Below are 21,434 nucleotides of genomic sequence, written 5' to 3'. Positions count from 1 at the left end.
ATAAATATAATGTTTCATATAATATATGAAACATTATATTTATTATATATAATATAATGAAACTGTTCCTGAAGTCTTAGTTTACCTTCTGAAAGTAGTTCTACTGGAGGAACTGAAGAATTTTTGCAGTACTATTCTGCAGAAAGATCTAAGGAGTGTACATTATTTAGGTATTTACTTCATCCCCCTAATAACTAATTATTTTCTTGTTTTCATTGAATCAGATCCCAATGACTTCCAAAGTAGTGAAAAGCTCTCCCTTGACTTCAGTAGGTTTTGGGTTCAATCTGTTAACTCAGATCCTCAGCAGTATTAAGCATCAAACTCCAAAAGACATTAATAGCAGGTAGACACCCAAATCCTTGGAAGCATCCAGTCCATAGCTACCACTATCCAGAGATAATCCTTCCTGACGAAGGACTCCATCTTACAAGCAGTTTGTCTCTCTCTCTCTCCACGTTTCTTGTTTTTCACTTACTGTCCCATTGGAAGACTAAGCCCTCCAGATAATGATTCCAGAGCCAACTTGTCACCTGAACTTTAAAAATCCTTGATGTATAAATATTTTTGTCTGATGACTATAACGTGATTCAGTATTACCCTGGCTACATTTGAACGTGGAAGCTCAAGTATTTTACACAATCCACAGATACTTAATTCTCTACAATCCATCACCTGAAACTGAGTCTGCTGCACAGCTCCATATACCCTTAATGCTTCTTCAGCTGACTTTGAGCCTAAACAGAATGCTGGCACACCTTCCAGCGGGAAGCACTCTCTGCTAGAGACATCATTTGCCCTTGTGTGTCCTGTCATCTGAAAGGATCTAAAAGCTTTCCAGTGTTGCAGGCCTCAGTATTTTCGGCACTGGGTTGGCTGCCTGTCTGCTAAGTGATTTTTGTTTATGGCTTTAAGGCAGACACTGGATTTTACCTGCTTTAAGCACGAGTAGCAATGTTTTCTGGGTTTAAGCACGTTCACACATAGAAATATTGTCTCTATTTTAACAGTGACACTCGCCATGTTGATTGGGTGAAGTCATATCTGAACATCTGGTCTGAACTTCAAGCATATATCAAAGAGCATCATACCACAGGTCTCACCTGGAGTAAAACTGTAAGTACTCTTCTTTGTGAAGAACCATAAAATGCCAGTAACCATTTTGACTTTTAATGCAGGCCATTAACTCAGGAAAAATATATATCTAGGCCAGGAACAGAAGTCACAGTCCATGGACTTTCCAACCAAGACAATAAAGGTTTGAAAAACAGGTGGATATGTGCCAGGCCATTGTGGTACAGATTTGGAGGAAGAGGGAAGAATTATTTGGGATGATTATAGCCATAAGTCCCAGCTGTAGATCATGAAGAATGGCAGACACAATTCTCCAGGCCTGATACAGTAGAAGGTAGGAGCAAAAACAAACCTCAAAAATGTAAAGGACATGTCAGACTAAACTGAAAACTGGGGGAAGATGACAAGGAAAGGAGAGGAATGGTGAAAAAAATCGGAATAAAAGATATATATTTAATATTAGGGGAAGGAAACAGAATGGATACATTCCAGTTTATTACTTTTTAGGCAGCTAACTTATTTTATACAAAGAAAATTAGTTTCTGAAATGCATATATAGAGAGCAAACCTAACTGTATGCCTATCTGTGCTCCACCCATATACTGTCCTTGCCATATCTCTTTTATGCTGTGTTTAGTTTGACCCACTAATCAAAAAGCCATCATCTGAGCCACTTCACTAAGGCTAAAGGTCAAAACCATAGTGCCAAATTCCAACCACAGCTGCTATCCCAGAGGCTTCACTCAGATAGAAGTAAGGGCAGCATCTTGGATAAGTTGTAGACATTCTCAGAGTGATTAACTTGTCTTAGTCACAGCCTTTCCTCTCCTTTCCTGCCCCACTTCAATCTCTTTACCTTTCCTTCCCTGACCCTATTTCCTTCTATTTCTTTCTTGGAAACATTGCATCCTTTAATCTCAGCTGTTTCTTCCTCAGAGAACATGCAGTGTTTAGTTTTTTGTCAGTTTAGAAAACTGACTATCCTGGCAACTCTACAATAGTTGCCTCTCTTGTGGAGACTGCCTCAATTACATCCACATCCCTCTGAAAGAAAGTAGTTTTATGCCTTTACTCCAACAATGTCTGAGAATATTTGCCTTTCCAGTCCCTGTAACATCAGTGACCAAACACGATTCAGACAGGTTGGAGACACTTGTTTAACAACAGCTGTCAAACGCAGCATGACCTGTAACACAATGCAACCTACTCCCAGAGGAAAAGGGAATGGGGAAAGAAAAAAAAAATAGAAGTATGTATAATGGAGAGAAAAAGAAAAGGTACATCTATCAAAACTTTACTGTGTGCATAAGGGATTGGTCTTCTTTTTAACTGAATATTTATCTAAGTAAAAGATGGTTTAATGTACCTCTGGGAGCACATTACTTGTTGACAATTACATTACCATACAGTTCTCAAATGATTTAGAAGACTTTGTCTGCATAAAACATTTCAGGTTAGCTGATGTAGAAGATGTAAGCATCATTTAAAATCCTGAACAGGTGATAATTGGCAGAAGTGTATTAAAAGGGGCCTCAAAGTTTGCAAACTCGAAGATAAATAATCTGCTGAGACCCAGTAACAAGAAAAGGGGCTGGCCTGGTTTCTGCTCATGTATGCTTTAGCTCACACAGATCACAGGCCCTGTAAGTCAGCTGTTTCATCTAGTAAATTGCAGATCTCAGGGCAGCAGAACCCCTTTCAGACAGGTGGCTTAAATGGAGTAGGTAATAGAACTGTTGTGCTAAGCTGCTTTTCCACAAAAAACACCTTAACACGAGTCTTAGTATTATCCACCTGTTCCCAGAGGTTGATACATGATATTCTGAGCTTCATGATTCTTGTCTTTGTCTGTGCATGTCTTGAAAAGACAATGCAGGGCGCTATCGTAATCTTATGTGTGCAAGTTTATAAAGGAGGAGAAGGAGAAAACCAGGAAACAATTTTGGGTTTTTCTGAGATACTTCTTTAGTGATTTTTTTTTTAAGAATGTTGTAACCATTAGGATTCCTGTTTATCTGCTGCCATGAAAAATGAAGTTCATTTCAATAAATTAAGGAAGGGATTTTATGTTTTTGTCTAAGCTACCTGTTGCCTCAGCCACACAAATAGAATCAAAGAATCATAAAATGGTTTTGGATTGGAATGGATCTACAAAAGTTATCTAGTCCAACCCCCCTGAGTAAGCATGGACATCCTCCACTAGATAAGTTGCTCAGAGCCTTGTCAAGCCTGACTGTGAATAGCTCCAAGAACAGGGCCTCAACTACCTCCATGGGCAACCTGTTCCAGTATTCCACCAACCTCATGGTACAGAACTTTCCCCTAACATGCAATCTACAACTAATGTTCTCTAATTTCAAACCATTGGCCCTTGTCTTATCACTGCAGGCCTTTGTAAACAGTCCCTCTCCAGGCTCCCTTTAGGTACTGTAACACCACTATTAGGTCTCCCTAGAGCCTTCTCCAGGGTAAACAACCCCAGCTCCACCGACTTGTCTTCACAGAAGAGGTGTTCCAGCCCCCTGGTCATTTTTGTGACCCTCCTCTGGTCCCTTAATTGGAATGACAAATTAAATAGGTACTGTACATTATACAAATGCATATAGAACTTATTTATATGCCTTATATAGATGTTTGTAATCTGTTCTGAGTAAAAATTACCATTGCAGCTACATTACAGCAGGTTCCCACCACAAAAAATTTGTTCCCCCCTCTTTCTGTGCTCCACTGTGTCAGCCTAAAGCTGGATAAACACAGAAGAACAGGGCAACTGTTTGTACAGGGCCTGGCATATAAGCCTCTCATATCCCCAGAGACATGAGCCACGGACTAAGGCTCCTTGCTGCTATAAATATAGTAATAATGACCTGGAAGGCTAACCCGGGGAATTGTTCAGCAAGAATGGTTCAAGAAATAGTAACATCTGTGATAAGGCATAAAAAGAAATTCCTCATGTCTCTCAGTGATTGGCTTTACACCTAAAGACATGACTAGCTGCATGGGACCACCAACAGCCACTGGCGGTATGGCACCCGGAACACTTGTCCTAGGTACCGGCAGCATTTTATTTCTCTAACAAGACAGGCTGTTGCCTTGTGCTTCAGGGGGGAGCCTCTTGGAGAAATATGCTGTAACAAGGCCCAGCTTCTTAGAAGCAAAAGGCTACACTTGTCTGTACTGTAATTTCAAGGGTATTAAATAAGGTTCAACATAGGTTAATTATAACCAACCAGCTGCCTCAGCATGGACAGTCATTTCTTTCTTCTAGTGAGGCAGCTAGGTAGCCAGCAAAGAGAATGAGCTCCTCACCTTCTGTCAGTCATACAAGACAAAGGCAGAAACACAAGGTACTTTGAGGTTGCACTGCAATCCTGCAAACCCTTGCACAGTGGAAATACATATTTGTTAGACCCAGCTCTGTGAGCAGCTTCAGGCACTGTCGGGAGAGGAAGCTACTGAGCCACAGTCAATGGAAGGCCCTTGGTCTCTCTCAGATGGCTCTGGGCTATCTAGCAAGGAGCAAAACCAGACTGGATCCTGTCACCTCATTCAGAGCATGTTTTAGTTGGAGGCTGACATTTTTTCTTCCCTTAGAGGAAGTTTCCAGAGTGTTCCATTCCCTACAGAGCTGTTACTACCTGGCTGCAAGGTCTGCATCTTCTGTGCTTGATAGGACCTTACTCAGTAAATTTTATTTCCCCTCATTTTGGAAAAGTCCAGGAGCAAGGTTTAAAGCACATCAGATTCACTATGATACAAAGCTAAAGCAGCATAAAAATTGATGGCTTCATTGCATGTTCATTTTCACAAAGCATGGCCGAAGTTATCTGTCCCCCTGATAATTCTTACAAGGGATGTATTTGCAAATGGGAGAAAAATGACCACACCAAGATGTTAATGGGAGCACTCAGCTATCAACATAAATTGACAGCACTGAGAGCAGCAGCTGTCACCAGGGCAAACAGCTGAAATAAAAGAGGAAGAAAGGCAGCTTGCAAATAACAGCCTTTGCTAGTCCAAATAGCTCACAGTACTCTTTGTGTAAAGATACGTTGTTGTTAACATCTGCTTCAAGTTAATCTGAAGAGTTGTTTGCAAATAGCAAAGCTGGTAAACACCTGCTGCTTTAGGATAGATGAACTTTTGTGGGCATATAACTGTGCTATTTTATTCCCAGCCGCTCTCACAAACACCACCCTACATAGAAGAGAAATGAATGGACTTTGTGAAGGGTGCTTTGGCTGAAATTGGATAGGACTATCCACAAGTACTGCCAGATACCAGAGTAGTTTAAGGATTTTGTTCAGAAATATTCTAGAGCCTGAGGATCTAAATGGTCTTAGAAGAGTGACTAAGGAAAATAAACTGATTGTCATTGATTTAGGTTGGTTAACTTGAGTTATTAATACTATTAGATATTAATAGATGTCAAAACTAATCAATAAAGAAAGCTGGAACCTCTTAGCTAGGCTGATTTGAAAACTGCCCTTTGTGTAAGCATGTTGGACTGCAGCATAGGTCCCACCTTCCTGGTCTTTTCATCAATACTGCTCTAGAAGGGAAAGACATTCTTTGTTTCTCAGATTTTTTCCTACCTCTGCTAACTCTTGAAAAGTAAATAAGATATTCTGCAGTCATACAAAATCACATCCAAACTTGAATGGGATATTTAAAATCCTTTCTTTTCGTCTGTACTTTCACAGGATAGTTCTTTCAGGGTTCTGGGAGAGAAGTCATCCACTTGCACAGGCAAATCTGTCTGAGTTTCACTTCCACCTTGGTCATGCTTTTCTTGCGTCCTGGTTCTACCGGGATAGAATCATAGAACCAGTTTTCTGTTTGGGAAATCTGTGTTCCTGAGAAGACTGCAGCACCCAGTTTGGGAAGAACAAAGTTGCTAAGATGCTGGTTTTACTGGTCTCCAGCCATTGTATGCGGAGGTCTTTAACAATTTTGAGTGAGCCAGGTGATAAAACCAGAAGCAGAAGCCAGGGCAGCTGACCCAAGCTGGCCAACAAAAATATTCCACACTATAAATGTCATGCTTACTGTAAATTAGAAAGTTTACTGGGAATGGTCCCTTCTCTTGATGACCATAATCCCTGGAGAGTCTGTTCTATCAGTCTGCTCCAGCAGCCAACTCTCTTGTTAGCTACAGCCACTGTGATTTGGCTGGAGCTGTGGTGCTCAAGGCACTAAATATCCAGCATCCACTGCTGGGAGTGTGCAGCTTGTGATCACAACATAGGCTGAGTATAACTTTGTGTACTTTCTATTATTACTAGTATTAGGTGGGGAGTAATTATATTTTAATTTAATAAAGTCTGTTTCCATTTTGACCCATTGGTTTCCTTTCCCTAATTCTCAAACCTAGAGAGTGACAGTCTTTGAGGGACAGAACAACCAGCTAAATGAAGATAGGTCTACCTTCAATGCATTACTCAGCAGCATCATTTCAGCCTGGAGGCTCTTGTGTGATCTGTGATGGCCTTCAGTTTGACATTTTAAGCAAAAAGACTGTCAGAGTGACCCACCACTCTGAGCTGTATGCAGCACATCCAGATAATCTGACCTCTTAATTTCAACGATGCATCTTTGCAGCCTTTACAGAACTTAACTGGTGTTAATTGCAAATGAAGGTGTAAGTCTTACACACACAAGTGTCTGGAAAACCACAATACTATATTTATGCAGGTAGCAATAATAAGGACTGTTTGGGAAATCAGATGTCAGTCTGGAATTTGGGAAGTCAGATTTTTATCTCAATCTACAAGTTATTAACCACTAGGACTGCTGCTACAAATGGGCTCCCATGAAGCATCCGTGCAATTCAGATCTGCATGTTTACACTGCACTGTGAACAGTGAGGGCCATTTCTGGCTGAGTATTTTTTAAATCACTGCAAATGCAATGTTCATAATTCTAGACAACCAGGACACAGTGGAGTCAGTTGCCATGGTTGCAGATAAGGAAGATCTCTGTAGCACCTCAGGCAGCAACAATTGATTGTGCCACTAAATCCATTTGCATTCTTTTTTTAAATTTATTGTTACAATAATTGACAGTTGTGCTGACTTTGCTGCAGGTAACATCACTGGCACTAGCAGAAGCAGAAGACAGGCACTGTAAATTGAGGACCCAGTAAAGTTGTCCCCAGCCTAAAACAACAACCTCTAACTACAAAGTATGTAAAGAGAAATGCTCTGAGTGAAATGTATCTACACCGACAATGAAACATCTCTAAAAGGAGAGCACATCATTTCCAGTATATCCTGAGAAGAAATAGTAACATGTTCCAAAAGGGGACTCTCTCAATTGCAACAGCACTTCCATGCTGAAGATGCATGGGCTGACGCAGGGTGTACATTTAAAGGTTAACTAATACTATCCCTTTGCATCCTACTTTGACCAGGGGCATAATGACTAAGAGGCTTGAGAGCAGTTACTTCCTCATAGTTGCCAGACTTCTTTTTTTAAAACAAAACATATGTCTGTGGAGTAAAAAATAAAAGAGCCTGAGCACCTTGGCCCCTTCTCATCATCAGTTTGGGATTACAGCCCAGAAGAACTTTACTTCTTAAAAATTAGCTACAGTTTTCATTCATGTGAGATGTATGAGCCAGATGGAAAGTTGGCTGTTTCAGATTAGTGGAAAGCAGAAAGGAATGACATCATAAACGGTTAAAGATATCCTCTGAGTCCATTTAAGCAATATCTGTTTCTAGTATTGATTACCAGGGATGCACTTTTAACAACCTATATCTCTTAACAAAGATAGATAGAAGAACTACTCTGTAAATATGTGTTGCTTTCCCATTAATAAATACGTGATGGTGTGATTTACAGCTGGCTAAATTCATCAGAACCGACCCAATTTTCCCACAGTTGTTCTTTTAAAACCTTCTCTGCTCTGCTGTAGAGAGGTGGGATCAGAGTGACACTCAGTGGCAAGACAGAAAAAGCGATTCTCAGATTCTGTCTGAGAATTCTATCTGCTGTGGTGATACCTCACCTGGATTACTGTGTCCAGCTATGGAGTGCTCAGCACAAAGAGGATGTTAACCTGTTGGAGCAGGTCCAGAGGAGGCCACAAAAATAATCTGAGGACTGGAGCACCTCCCCTACAAGAAGAGGCTGAAAGAGTAGGGCTTCTTCCCCCTGAAGAAAAGAGGGCTGTGGAGAGACCTTTACTGCAGCCTTTCAGTACTTAAAGAGGGCCTCTAGAAAGATGGGCACAGACCTTTTAGCAGGGTCTGTTGTGACAAAACAAGGGTTGACGGTTTCATAACTAAAAGAAGGAGGATTTAGACTAAATAAAAGAGATTTTTTTATGCTGAGGGTGGTGAAACACTGGCACAAGGTGTCCAGACAGGTGATAGAAGCCTCATCTCCAAAAACATTTAAGGCCAGGTTGGATGGGGCTCTGAGCAACCTGACATAGTTGAAGATGTCCCTGCTTACTGCAGGACAAGGTGGAATGATGACCTTTAAAGGTCCCTACCAATCTGAAGCATTCTGTGATTCTAAGCTAACATCTATTAATATGATGCATAAATCTTCTATCAGCTCATTCTTAGTATTTTCTGCCTGTTTGCTAATATTCTATGTAGGGCTTGTAATTCAGACAAAAACATGTAGTTCTGATGGTGCAAACTGAAAGTAAGGTTGGATTACTTACTTTACTAAAGTACTCCTCATAACTCATTTGCTGTCATCTGCAATTGAAAAAGAAAAAAGAATTGAGAAATTGATCTAAAACCTCAAATGCTAGATTTCAGAGATAAGAGACCTGAATCACCATAGCTTTACATTTTACTCTATTTGAATCTTTGCAGGTGCCTGAAACAGCCTGAAGAGCAGCATTTTAATTTTTGCATATAAATTAGCATGTTGCTTATGTATAACTGACAGTTCATGACCTCCCAGTTGTTTGTGTTAGATCAAACCATTTCCTTGATGTTTCTGAATGCACACCAACCTCTGGCTAACTGAATTTGTATTTGACAAAAAGGAGACATTTTCTCTTTTATGTAAGTAGATCACAGTATCACAGTATCACCAAGGTTGGAAGAGACCTCACAGATCATCAAGTCCAACCCTTTACCACAGAGCCCAAGGCTAGACCATGGCACCAAGTGCCACGTCCAACCTTGCCTTGAACTGCCCCAGGGACGGCGACTCCACCACCTCCCCGGGCAGCCCATTCCAGTGTCCAATGACTCTCTCAGTGAAGAACTTTCTCCTCACCTCCAGCCTAAATTTCCCCTGGCGCAGCCTGAGGCTGTGTCCTCTCGTTCTGGCCTTAACATCAGTCCTGACAGGCACTTGAGAGAAATGTTTTAGATGGGGTAGTTCTGCAGTAAGTTAGTACTGTGGATTGAGTCTTTTCAGCCTTGCCTGCTTTGATGCAGGGAAAGAGTGTAGTGCTATGTTTGATTGCAGTGCCAAACACTCTTCTGAGCCTGCAGCTGCCTAGACTCAAACTCAGACCACTCAAGGATGTTACTAAATGAGAGTTATCATAATATGATGTTCTGTCAAACGCTGTATGTAAACTGATTTCTGTCTCTCCCAAACAGGGTCCTGTTGCATCACCCATGTCTATGAGATCTGTTCTGACAAGTGGATCATGCCTGTCTCCACCGCCACCACCACCTGGACCTCCCCCAATCTGTGACACAGAAAGTGTAAAGGATGAAGGAACTGCATCTCGCTCAGCCCTGTTTGCACAGCTTAATCAGGGAGAGGCCATTACCAAAGGTCAGGAGAAGAGAAAGCAAATGTTGGTCCATGAGTCAAACTACATCAAGAGCTGCTCTATGTATTAACCCAAACTCCACTGCAGTTTTATGTTACATTTAAGCAGGTCAGTTCCTTCTGAGGCCTGCGATGGTGGACGAGACTGCATACCAAAACCTCCATTAGAAGGAACATCACCAAAATATGTTCACCATACTTTAAATTCACACCATTTATTAGGAGATATCCTTTTAAGGAAGACAGACAGGACATCTTGCATCCTCAGCAGCTGGTGAACCTCTAAGTTGCAACTGAAATAAAAACTTACACACCCTATACACATTCAGTGTGTCAACCTGTGTCAGAATGTGTTACATGTCGGGTGGAAAGGTACGGCTTACAGCTCAGTGTGGAGCACAGTAGTAAAGCATTTTGTATTAATACTTGACAGTTGCAATTAAAGTGGATGTTTCTGAGTTGAAATATATACAATTGCTAGATCTGCCTTTGATGCTGCAGGGATAAGCCAAATACTGTCATGAATTAGAAAAATAATCTAGTCTTTATGCATGGAAAAATGAGCTCTCAAAGCTCACTACAGACAGAGAGGGACTAGAATACATTAGGGCATTTCCTGTTGAAGATACTAAGACAGTTCATTCACAGTAAAAGATGTTTTACATGACATGCTAAAAACATGTAGGCAGTTACACGTTAAGTCATTGGCCTGGCAAAGCATGAGGAAATTAAAAATGAATTCAAAATTACAAATGAACCTTTTCTCCTTAAATGTGAACACCCTTAGGATTGGAAATCAGACTCTCTTTCATAAACACTCTTTCTTTTTTAGGGCTTCGACACGTCTCTGATGACCAGAAGACACACAAGAACCCCAGCCTACGTGCCCAAGGTCCATCTGTTCGTTCTCCCACAAAAAGCCAAACTCCCAGTCCCACCTCTCCTAAGAATTCCCCACAGCAGAGCCATGCCCCTGTCTTGGAGCTAGAGGGAAAGAAGTGGAGAGTGGTGAGTTCCAGACACACCTCTGAATGGGCCGTGTCTTATGTCTGCCTTGACACAGTTTAGCTGTTACTGTTCCGTAGCATCTGAAGTTAATTCATTTAGATCTGAGAATCATGTACTAACTCATCTGAACCAGATAATGTCAGAACAAACACATGTATTCCTCACAAAATCGGACAGTCCTCTAGATCCCAGCAGAGAACTCCAGTTAAAATCCCTTCTTGCAGGCCATTGTGCAAGTGAGAGCTAACAGTGTTAGTACAGAATGCTTTCTCCAGCTTTGTTAACCAGCAGAATGATACATTTACTTTTCATCCTCTATTCCGTGCAAGCATTTCTTCCACACTTAGAAGTGGAGAAGTGTCCTCCTTTTGCCCAGTCTACAGATAGAAAAAATATATTTGTGTAAGTTCTGGGAGTTAATTTCTGTAGGCGTCCACCAAAGAGTATATGACTAAAAATTCATGTGACCATTGCTTAAAAGAGGGAGGAAACAATGTGCACTTTAGTCATGCAAAAGAGTTCATTAGCATCCAGTTTGAGTTTGCACAAGGTGCAGTCACACTTTGCCTGCATTATATTGCCTTAAGGTTATAGTACCTGGAATTTTCCTTGTGGAGCCCTGATCTTTCCTGGACCTCCACAGAGTGTAAATATTATTTCACATTTCATAATGAAAGGAAATTTCTTCACCCATTTCTTCACTCATTATTGTATATGGTAATGCCTGCACCTGTGCCTAACACACTTTATTAACTACTATCGAGCATTAGTGGCTAACAATGCCAATAGCGTACCAGGAATTGTGGCCTTGTATTCAGCACTGGTGAGGCCACACCTTGAGTACTGTGCTCATTCTGGGGGCTGTTACTAGAAGAAAGATATTGAGGTGCTGGAGAGAATCCAGAGTAGGGCAGTGAAGTTGGTGGAGGGTCTGGAGACCAGGCCTTAGGAGGAGTAGCTGAGGGAACTGAAGTTGTTTAGCCTGGAAAAAAACATGCTCGGGGGAGACCTCACACTCTACAACTACCTGAAAGGAGGTTAGAATGAGGCGGGTGTCAGTCTCATCTCCATAGTAACAAGTGATGGGATGAGAAGTTGCACCTCAGGTAGGCCTCAGGTTGCAAGAGTGGACCTTTAGGTTAGATAGTGAAAGAAACTGCTTCACTCTAAGGGTTCTTAAACACTAGAATAGGCTTCCCAGGGAGGTGTTTGGATCACCATCCCTGGAGGTGTTTAAAAGAAATACAGACATGCTGCTGAGGGACCATATTGGATGTGTTACATAATGATTTGACTTAGTGATCTTAAAGGTCTTTTCCAACCTAAACAATTCAGTGTTTAGGAAAAGCTTTCGCGGGCCTATACTGGGTAGAAGCCAAGCAAGAGTTTTGTGAGGGTGTTTTTAAACTGAAAGCATAATATCTCTTCTACAAAACTGTCATGGTTTTGTCATGGTCTGTGCTAAGTTCTTTCCTTCTGCAGCTCTAAAAGAGACAAGGGTCATCTAAGAGTGAACAAGTTAAAATATCTGATCACCAGGCAGATTAGATTTTTAAGCCCCAGGAAGGATATTGCTCTGTTGTAACTGAAGATGCAATGACTCGAGGATAAGTTGTACTAAACTCTGTCTGACTGTTAGCTGGTTAAAGACAACCAATTAAATAAACTTTCTTTTGAAACAGGAATATCAAGAGGATAAGAATGACCTGGTCATTAACAACACTGAACTCAAGCAAGTGGCCTACATTTTTAAGTGCAACAAATCTACACTTCAGATAAAAGGAAAAATCAATTCCATTACTATTGGTGAGTGGATAGCTCAGCTGGGCTTTAAATGCCAATCCTAAAAAACATTACTGGTTTGACTAATAATGCATCTGAATCATCTGAATCATTCCATTCCCTGTAAGGGACTGATCGTGTGAGTGAAGTCACTCCACCAAGAAGTTTTGTAGTTAATGTAGTAGGTCTGCATATATCTGCTTTTGTCTTGCTTTTCTTATTTATCATTGTTTCTGTCTTAGACAACTGTAAAAAGTTTGGCCTTGTGTTTGACAACGTTGTGGGAATCGTGGAAGTGATCAATTCCAGGGATATTCAGATTCAGGTAAATACCTATTTGCAAAACAGTGATTGAAAGAGGAAAATCAGGGGAAAAAAGAAAGCCCAACATGTAGCTACAAGAGATTTTAAAACCTCACAGGAGCATGATAAAAATAAGAGATTGGTGTATCCAAAAATACCTTTATATGCACTAAATTCTACTGATGTATTTAAAAGATGCCTATGAAAACTACTGACCATCAATAAACAAACCTTGCTTAGCCCAGTCCCTTCTGGTTCCAGTGAAACTGAGAGATGTGTACCCTCTCAGAACTGTTACTTGTAGCCCTGATTTTCTTGCTGTCATGCTAAACACCTCCTAGCACTTGAAAGTTCAGTGGTTCTTACGGGATGAATTCTGGCATTTAACTAATTGATTTCTAAGCCCAGAAGATGGTGTTGGTTTTCTGTATTTTTTCCTCTCAATGGAAATGTTCTAACAGACTGTCAAAGGACAACTAAATGACATAAAGGGAAACTAGATGCAAGCACTTCACAAACCTCCGCTGCCACCAGCGTGACACATTACATGAATAAGTAGTCACTCGTCCCCAGATGGACTATACTGGCTTTGTCTTTGATAACCAATAAACAAAGCTTCATCAGAGATCATCTTCCTTCTTGTTCCCATGAAAAGAAAATACACACATTTTGAATCCATACATTGCCCTTTCTATCTGCAACATTTGTCCTGTTCAAAACAGTCTACCTGACATTTGCAGCACTTCATTCTTCCCATTCCAAAGAGGTCCAGCTGTAGATGCTCTGATCCTGGGTTTTGTCCAACAGACATGACCTACTCTCGGGAAGGGACTTTAGGATGCATTATTGAAAGTGAGAAAGAAATTAAGTGTTAATTAAATTCTCTTGAATTGCCACTCTGCAAAGTGAGGTCTTTCATTTTTAAGGTTGTACCTGCTGTAGGACATCAAATGTAGATAGTCCTGCACCAAGCTTCATAAGTCCTCTCCTTGGAGGTGTTCTAGGCCAGGTTGGATAAGGCCTTGAGCAATCTGGCCTAGCAAAAGGTGTCTCTGCCAATGCCCGGGTGGGTAGGTCCCTTCCAACCCAAACCACTCTATGAATCTGTGAAATACTCATCACAACCACCACAGGGAATACTAGCAAGACAGTTTTTTTGATTCTGAACATCATGCAAGTGACTGACACTGCTGCCAGCTGTGCATCATCTTCTGACCTGTCACAAGCAGCTTTATTCATCGTCACTATGTCTTATTATGACAGAGACAGTTAATGATCCCAGGCATTTATTTGCTTTTTTAAATAGTAGATTAGTTTTATCATTACCTCTAGAACTGTTTGTGAAATCTGAAAAAAAAAATCTCTAATGAACAGCAAAAACACAGCTTGTTAATACTCATGTAAGGGGAGATATCTTTTCTAAGAATTAAAATTCCTTTGATTAAGCAGGTTCTATGAATATTGCATAAGGCTTTTGTGCCATGGAACAGAGCAGAGTTCCACTTCAGACAGCAGAGTCTGGCTATATGCTGCTTGAATCAGGCAGTTTCTGCACGGTTTGAGTGTGCCAAAGTGCTGAGCACCTCAGTTTTCTCAGTACTTTGAAGACCTGAGTTTATAATTTCCAAATACATGATATGGTAATGCAACTAATTAATCCTACAGAGTTTGCTATGAATAGTTGCTTCAGTGCCATACTTCCTGGCTCTCTTTTCTCTCAGTGGTACATTTTTCTTGCCAGATGTTTGCAGACTTTATTAAATAAGCATACCCTCCTTTTGTTCTTTATTACATGAGAACCCACCAAAGAAAAGAAAGTTTAAGATGCAGTGAGATCAGACTTCAGGATCAAGGTGGGATGCAAGAGAACAGATCACCTGTTCTTTGTTTGCTTTCACATTATGGAACTGAAACTGAAATTATATTCCTAATTTGAATTAGGGGAGACATACTCTCATTGCAGGTTGTAGTGAAGAGGGAGTTGCTCTGTTCTCCCAAGGAGCAAGTGACATGATGAAAGGAAATACCCTCACAGTTGAGCCAGGGGAGGTTTAAATTGGACACTTGGAAAAAAATTCTTCACTGAATTGGTTGTCAAGATGTGGAACAAGCGGCTCAGGGAATCACCACCCTTGGGATTATTTAAAAGATGTATAGACGTGGTGCTGAGGGACATGGTTTAGCAGCAGACTTGGTAGTGTTGTGTTAATAGTTGGACTCAATGATCCTAAAGATCTTTTCCAGCCTAAACAATTCCATGATTCTATGGTTAACAAGTATGTAGCCATCACATGCTGTTAGTCTTTCATGGGTTGGAATAACCTCTGCCTTTCTGATGCACTGCCCACAGTATATATTGCTGTCCCTGCTAGAGAGGGCAAGAGGAGAAGGAAGAGGAGGAATTTTTGCCAGCAACCAGCCAGTTAGCCATGAGGAAATCTTTTAAGCTGTAGAACTGTAAACAAGAGAAGATTTCTTTTTCTCCCCTCAAGTAAATCTTGTGCTTGCTTTTAAAGTGACATAAGAAATAACATTAGAGGTTTAATTAAATTATCTCAATACTTTTTTAGAACTGTAGCTTGTCTGAAGGGGATAAAAACCTTTTCCATTGTATACTGTAAAACCAGGAAGAGCTTCAGAAGGTGTCACACATCGCTTGTTGAGTACCATTCTATGCTGCAATCTTCCATTTGCCCTTACTGGGCTGAGGTGGACACATTTGATTCCTTAATCATTTCTCACTGATGAACATTGTGAACATTGCCTAAATGTCAGCATAGGATTGCCACTGAAATTAGAGAGAACCCGAGAAACACTTTCATCAAACTATATTTGTCATAGTTTAACCCCAGCCAGCAATTAAACACCAGGCAGCCAATTGCTTGCTTGCTTCTCCTCACTCCCAGTGGGACAGGAAAAAGAATTAAGAAATTAAAACTCCTGGTTTGAGAACAGTTTCATAACTAAAATTAAATGCAATGTTACAATAGCAATAAATAATAATGATAGCAATGAAAAGGAATATAACAAAGAGAGAGAAAAATAAAACCCAAGAAAAGATAAGTGATGCACAATGCAATTGCTCACCACTTATTGACTGATACCTAAGCAGCAATCTTCTCTTCCCCAGCAAACTGCCCACAGTTTATAAACTAAGAATGACATTGTATGGTATGGAATATCCCTTTGGCTACTTGGGTCAGCTGCCCTGGCCATGCTCCCTCCCATCTTCTTGTGCTCGTGCACACTAGCAAAACATGGGGAGCTGGAAAGTCCTCAATTCCTTAGCAACAACTAAAAACATCAGTGTATTATCACCATTCTTCTCATACCAGTTCCCATACTGAATCCAAAATACAGCACTATTCTGGCTGCTAAGTAGGAAAACTAGCTCTACCCAGCTGAAACCAGGACAATATTTTAGATTTCCTGATGGTATATAGGCCTTTTTTACCACTGCCAAGAATTTTCACAAACAAATCAAATATAAGCATTATGCTGGAAGTTGACACACAGAATCAGATGCTGGTGGCCAAAATTAGACCTGGTAGGCAATGAAGATTTTATTAACAATATCTCTGTTTGCACTTTAAGATTGGATATTAAGCAGGTTTTGTTTTGCAGGTGATGGGGAAAGTGCCAACCATTTCTATTAACAAAACAGAAGGCTGCCACATCTACCTCAGTGAGGAATCACTAGATTGTGAAATTGTGAGTGCCAAGTCATCTGAGATGAACATCCTCATTCCCCAAGATGGTGATTATGTGAGTGAGATATTTTTAAGCTTTCTTACCACTTCCCCACTAGTCTTGGTAGCTAGTAACACAAACTGCTAGGAAAGAAAGCAACAAGCCATACATACTACATCACCAAATAATGATCCAAACCAATCGCATGTCTCTGTCCCAATATTTCAGCTATCAGTGCAGGGTATTTGTGCCTTATTCACTGAGGCACAAAGTAATTTCAAAGTCCAGACAGAGAATTATTTCTTTCCATTTCGAGAGATAATTACTTCATCTGTCCATTTAATTTTCTTTTTTTGTGATACCTAAACACAATCTCTGGAAGAAATTCACTTCACACAAGAGCACTGAAACCTGAAAGTGGTGATGCTGAAACTGAGATAAACACAGTACTACTACAAATGGAATAAACCAGTATAATGTACTTCTTGTTTCTAAAGCTGTTGAGACATGGGTAGCACCTGTAGTACTTCCTACTATTTTCACTATAAGTCCTTAACAGCCACTTAAAGAGTTGTGTTTTCCTGTCTCTTTTTCTGTCCTAGCAAGATTCTCATACTATGCCCACTGGCATTTCTAATACACTGCAATTCCTCATTAATCTTTCAGGCTGAAATTTTCTTTGGTGGGTTTAGGCTTTGTAACAGAAGATATTCAACATGAGAATTCTCATTCTCACCAAAATGACTGCTAGATTCCCAGCTTCAGAGAACTAACAAGGGAGCAATGTTCACAGGGTGCATATTCACCCATTTTTTTTTCAGATGGTCCTTTTGATCAGTCTTGCCTCAAATAACTGCATCATCTGAAATTACTGGCTATCAAAACATCTGTTTGGGGTCTGAACGAAAAATAAACCTCTTCACATTGCTTTTGGTTTAGGGGGAACAGAGAAAGACATAACAACATCTCCCATCCTTTCACCAAATACATGGAGTGGAAGGAGACTTTCTTTGATGGTCCACTTCATTCTGAAAGCTAAGGAAAGCTAAGTCTTTCAAAGTGTTTCACACTTAAAATGAAAGCCTGTTTTTAACTTTATTTTATTAGTCCATATTATAATATTGCTTTCATCCTTAAAAGTAGACTCCTTGCTAAATTCCCACAATTAAATCCTTTCTACTGTCTTCCAACTCAGACACTGATGGAATCTAAAGTAATTTCTGACATGAGGTTTATTTACTTAGTTGTTCCTAATAATGGTGTGAGAGGGATTATTGCAAAGTAATACCATACCAAGGCTATTTGAAACTGGGTAGCAATAAGGCTTTTTCCTGTGTGGCATTGTAAAACAGCTTCCTATAGCAATGAAGAAGGCTTCTCCCTAATCCTGTAATGTCTAAGCTATCAATGCTTTCTCAGTCATGTAGCACTAATAGTATTCCACTAGTTTTTATGAGATATCCACTGTTTATTTAACCATCATTGTTGCTTTTGTTTCTTACCAGAAAGAATTTCCGGTTCCTGAACAGTTCAAGACAGCATGGGATGGATCTAAGTTGGTCACTGAACCTGCAGAGATTGTGGGTTAACTTCCTAATGCCATACAGCACTTGCTGACCATGACCAGACCGCAGCCAGCAAAAACAAAGCAGTAAAGAACTAGAAGTAGCAGTAGCTCATACTGCTGTGATAGGCCTTCAAAGCATTAGCTCTGCATGCTCAAAACAGTAACACATCTGGCACCCTTCTGTTAGGCATCCCAGTACTTTTCACCTTTCTACAGTTTGCCTTCACATACAATTTTAATTCTAAATTATTTCCTGCAAATGTAATAGATTAAAACCCCTCACCCTTCAGTCACCTCATTGGTTTGACATAATTATGTATACATACTGCATGGTACACTTTGTTTCGCTTCAGTGCATTCCAGTTTACATTTCTGCTAATGAAAAACAGCACTAAGACTTTAAGATGTTTATTTTTACCTCTTAAGCAATCCCTATGTGATGCAGCAAGAATGTACCCCTAAAGAGCACACAGTTCCTGATGGTTCTGTGACAATTTTCATGGGGTTTGGTTTAAACAAGCAAAAAAATTACAACTTTCAGCAATACATTTTGGTAAGGTTTTAAAAAATACCTAATATTTTAATAAAAGACTTTTCTAATATGTATATTTAGAAAATCCCTATGTTTTCTGTGAGGTAAGATTTTTATCGTGGTTCATAACCTTGCTGTTGCCCTCTCCTTTCTTGAAAATTAGTAATTCTTTCAAAGCTAAAGCCACATCTAAGCTAAAACCTTGCAGTAAAGTACTTGGTTTTCTGCTCCTTGGATTGCTTTCTTTCTTTCTTTCTTTCTTTCTTTCTTTCTTTCTTTCTTTCTTTTTCTTTCCTTTCTTTCTTTCCTTCCTTCTTTTTCTTTCTTTCTCTCTCTCTCTCTCTTTCTTTTCTCCTTTTTTTAATTTGTGAGACAATCTCTTATTCTTTAAAATGTCACATTGTACCTTGCATCCTGTTCAGAAAACTGAGGGAGGCATATGTCAGATGCCAGCCAGTTTCTGTACTACTAGCTACCCTTTAAAATACTTCTATTGTAGCTCATGGCCATTAAAAATACCTTCCCCATATTTGTAGGACTTCCTCAGTTTCAAGTATGTCCACAAAACAAAGCCATAAATTTATGTCACACTCATTCTGAGCCCAAATAAAGGGGTAATTTCCTGTCTAGCCCTTTGACTGTAATTTATAGTTTCTACTGTAGATGCTTTTTAAACACAGGTGGAGTGTTGTATACATTTGTACTACTTCGGCACATAGTACAAATAAAATTTTAACGATTTAAGAAGTCAGCTTACATTTTTGATCATTTGTAATACCTTGTAATAGTAAAACACAGTGAGATGCTTGCAGAGCTAGTTATAACCCACATTTTGTGCCTAATTTACCTTGAAAGTATATTGATTCTTGAGGGTTTTAAAGTATACCTTTGATTGTACGCCCTATATAACGCAACAAGTAGTGCTCATTCCATAAGGTTTTGCTATCTGATGTTTAATCTATGTGTATAGTGTGTTTGCTTTAATATATACCAGTTTTTTCAACAGTAAACTTCTTAATAAATAAAAGGAAAATGTTTAAATACAAAGTTGTCCAGAGCTTGCTCTGTTGCAGTGTTAGTTCTGTATGCCTTTAGAATCATAGAATCATAGAATCAACCAGGTTGGAAGAGACCTCCAAGATCATCCAGTCCAACCTATCACCCAGCCCTATCCAGTCAACTAGACCATGGCACTAAGTGCCTCATCCAGTCCTTTCTTGAAGACCCTCAGGGACGGTGCCTCCACCACCTCCCTGGGCAGCCCATTCCAATGGCAAATCACTCTCTCTGTGAAGAACTTCTTCCTAATATCCAGCCTATACCTACCCTGGCACAACTTGAGACTGTGTCCCCTTGTTCTATTGCTGGTTACCTGGGAGAAGAGGCCACCCCCCACCTGGCTACAATGCCCCTTCAGGTAGTTGTAGACAGTAATAAGATCACCCCTGAGCCTCCCCTTCTCCAGGCCTTCTCCCTCTTAAATGCTGTTTAAAAAGCTTGAGAAAAAGTAGAATCATAGAATCAACCAGGTTGGAAGAGACCTCCAAGATCATCCAGTCCAATCTATCCCCCAGCCCTATCCAGTCAACTAGACCATGGCACTAAGTGCCTCATCCAGACTTTTCTTGAACACCTCCACAGAATCATAGACACGCCCATAGAATCACAGATAGTAGCTGTTCCTCCTCCCATGTCATGCAGTGTTCTCCCTTTTGCTGTTGTACTGCCTGTGGGAGTGGAGAGCAGGTATTCTGCCTGTGTGCTGCTTTTAGGGCCACGAGCTAGCCAAGACCAGAGGACAGAAATGACAATTACTCCTTTTGGGGAGCTGCACATATGTACAGAAGGCAGTCAGGTGTAATTATTACATTCACCAACTAGGCCAGGCTTACCAGATCAAAGCTCCAGTGCATCCTTCCTCGGCAGGCCTCCAGGATAGGCCACAACTGCCCTCCCCACCTCAGGCCTACAAGGCCTCAGCAGGCCTCATGACGCATCGCACCATTCCCTGCCAGCTAGAAGCCATCTCCCACACACAGACCACGAGATAAGTAGGGATGCGCTCTACTCGAGGAGAGAAGGGAAGGGAGAAGCAGGGAAGGAAGAGAGGAATATCAGCCAGGCAGTGCTTTATAAACTGTGATACTGGAAGTGGAACAGAATGTTACAGTTCTCCTGGGAAGACCAGGTCCATCCCCTGGGACTCTCTATCTCTTTTCGGAGGACTGTGTCTCTGTGGTCTTCTTAAAGGCACATGAGCCCCAACACCACCACAGCGTGCTAGATGATACACCTGAAGTTTCATGCCAAAGAACTGAGCTTTTCTTGATTCTCACTTCTAGATACACCTGTATCTTCCACAGATTATGTCTAGGTGTGACCATGACTTGCTTCAAGTTTATGAAGTTTGTCTTCTACTTTTACCTTTTCCCATCATTTCCCCCAAAACCTTTGCCTTCTACTTTTAGCTTCTCCCATTATTTCCCTTGATGGCTTTGTGTATGTCCATCCTCTGCTAACAAACCACAGGTGGTCCACTCCATACTTCACTCAGGTGTGCTCAGAAAATGAGCATCATATACTTGTCATGATAAAAGGACTATTGAAGGGTTAAGGTAATTTAATCCCTGCATCATAATTTATTCCATGAAAAAAACCCCAAACATTCTGGGGCACCCTGACCTGAAACTCTGACTCTTGTTTTTATCCCAGCATCAAATT

General features: G+C 40.5%; 1 protein-coding gene across 2 annotated transcripts in view; it reads left to right on the top strand.

The window, feature by feature from the left end:
- The window catches only part of CAP2 (cyclase associated actin cytoskeleton regulatory protein 2), a 67,070-nt gene extending 47,310 nt beyond the window's left edge, over window positions 1-19,760 (top strand). For both annotated transcript variants that reach the window (XM_064160968.1, XM_064160967.1), the window contains exons 7-13: window positions 1,011-1,116; window positions 9,654-9,834; window positions 10,664-10,839; window positions 12,522-12,645; window positions 12,864-12,946; window positions 16,549-16,689; window positions 18,120-19,760. In XM_064160968.1, coding sequence (XP_064017038.1) covers window positions 1,011-1,116; window positions 9,654-9,834; window positions 10,664-10,839; window positions 12,522-12,645; window positions 12,864-12,946; window positions 16,549-16,689; window positions 18,120-18,203 — 895 coding nt within the window. In that variant the 3' untranslated portion in view covers window positions 18,204-19,760. The remainder of the gene's footprint in view (window positions 1-1,010; window positions 1,117-9,653; window positions 9,835-10,663; window positions 10,840-12,521; window positions 12,646-12,863; window positions 12,947-16,548; window positions 16,690-18,119) is intronic.
- The last annotated feature ends 1,674 nt before the right edge of the window (window positions 19,761-21,434 follow it).

Source organism: Pogoniulus pusillus, chromosome 21 (assembly GCF_015220805.1).
Source record: "Pogoniulus pusillus isolate bPogPus1 chromosome 21, bPogPus1.pri, whole genome shotgun sequence".
NCBI classification, from domain to species: domain Eukaryota; kingdom Metazoa; phylum Chordata; class Aves; order Piciformes; family Lybiidae; genus Pogoniulus; species Pogoniulus pusillus.
The sequence above is the reverse complement of the archived record's forward strand: the minus strand, read 5'-3'. Positions and strand labels throughout refer to the sequence as shown.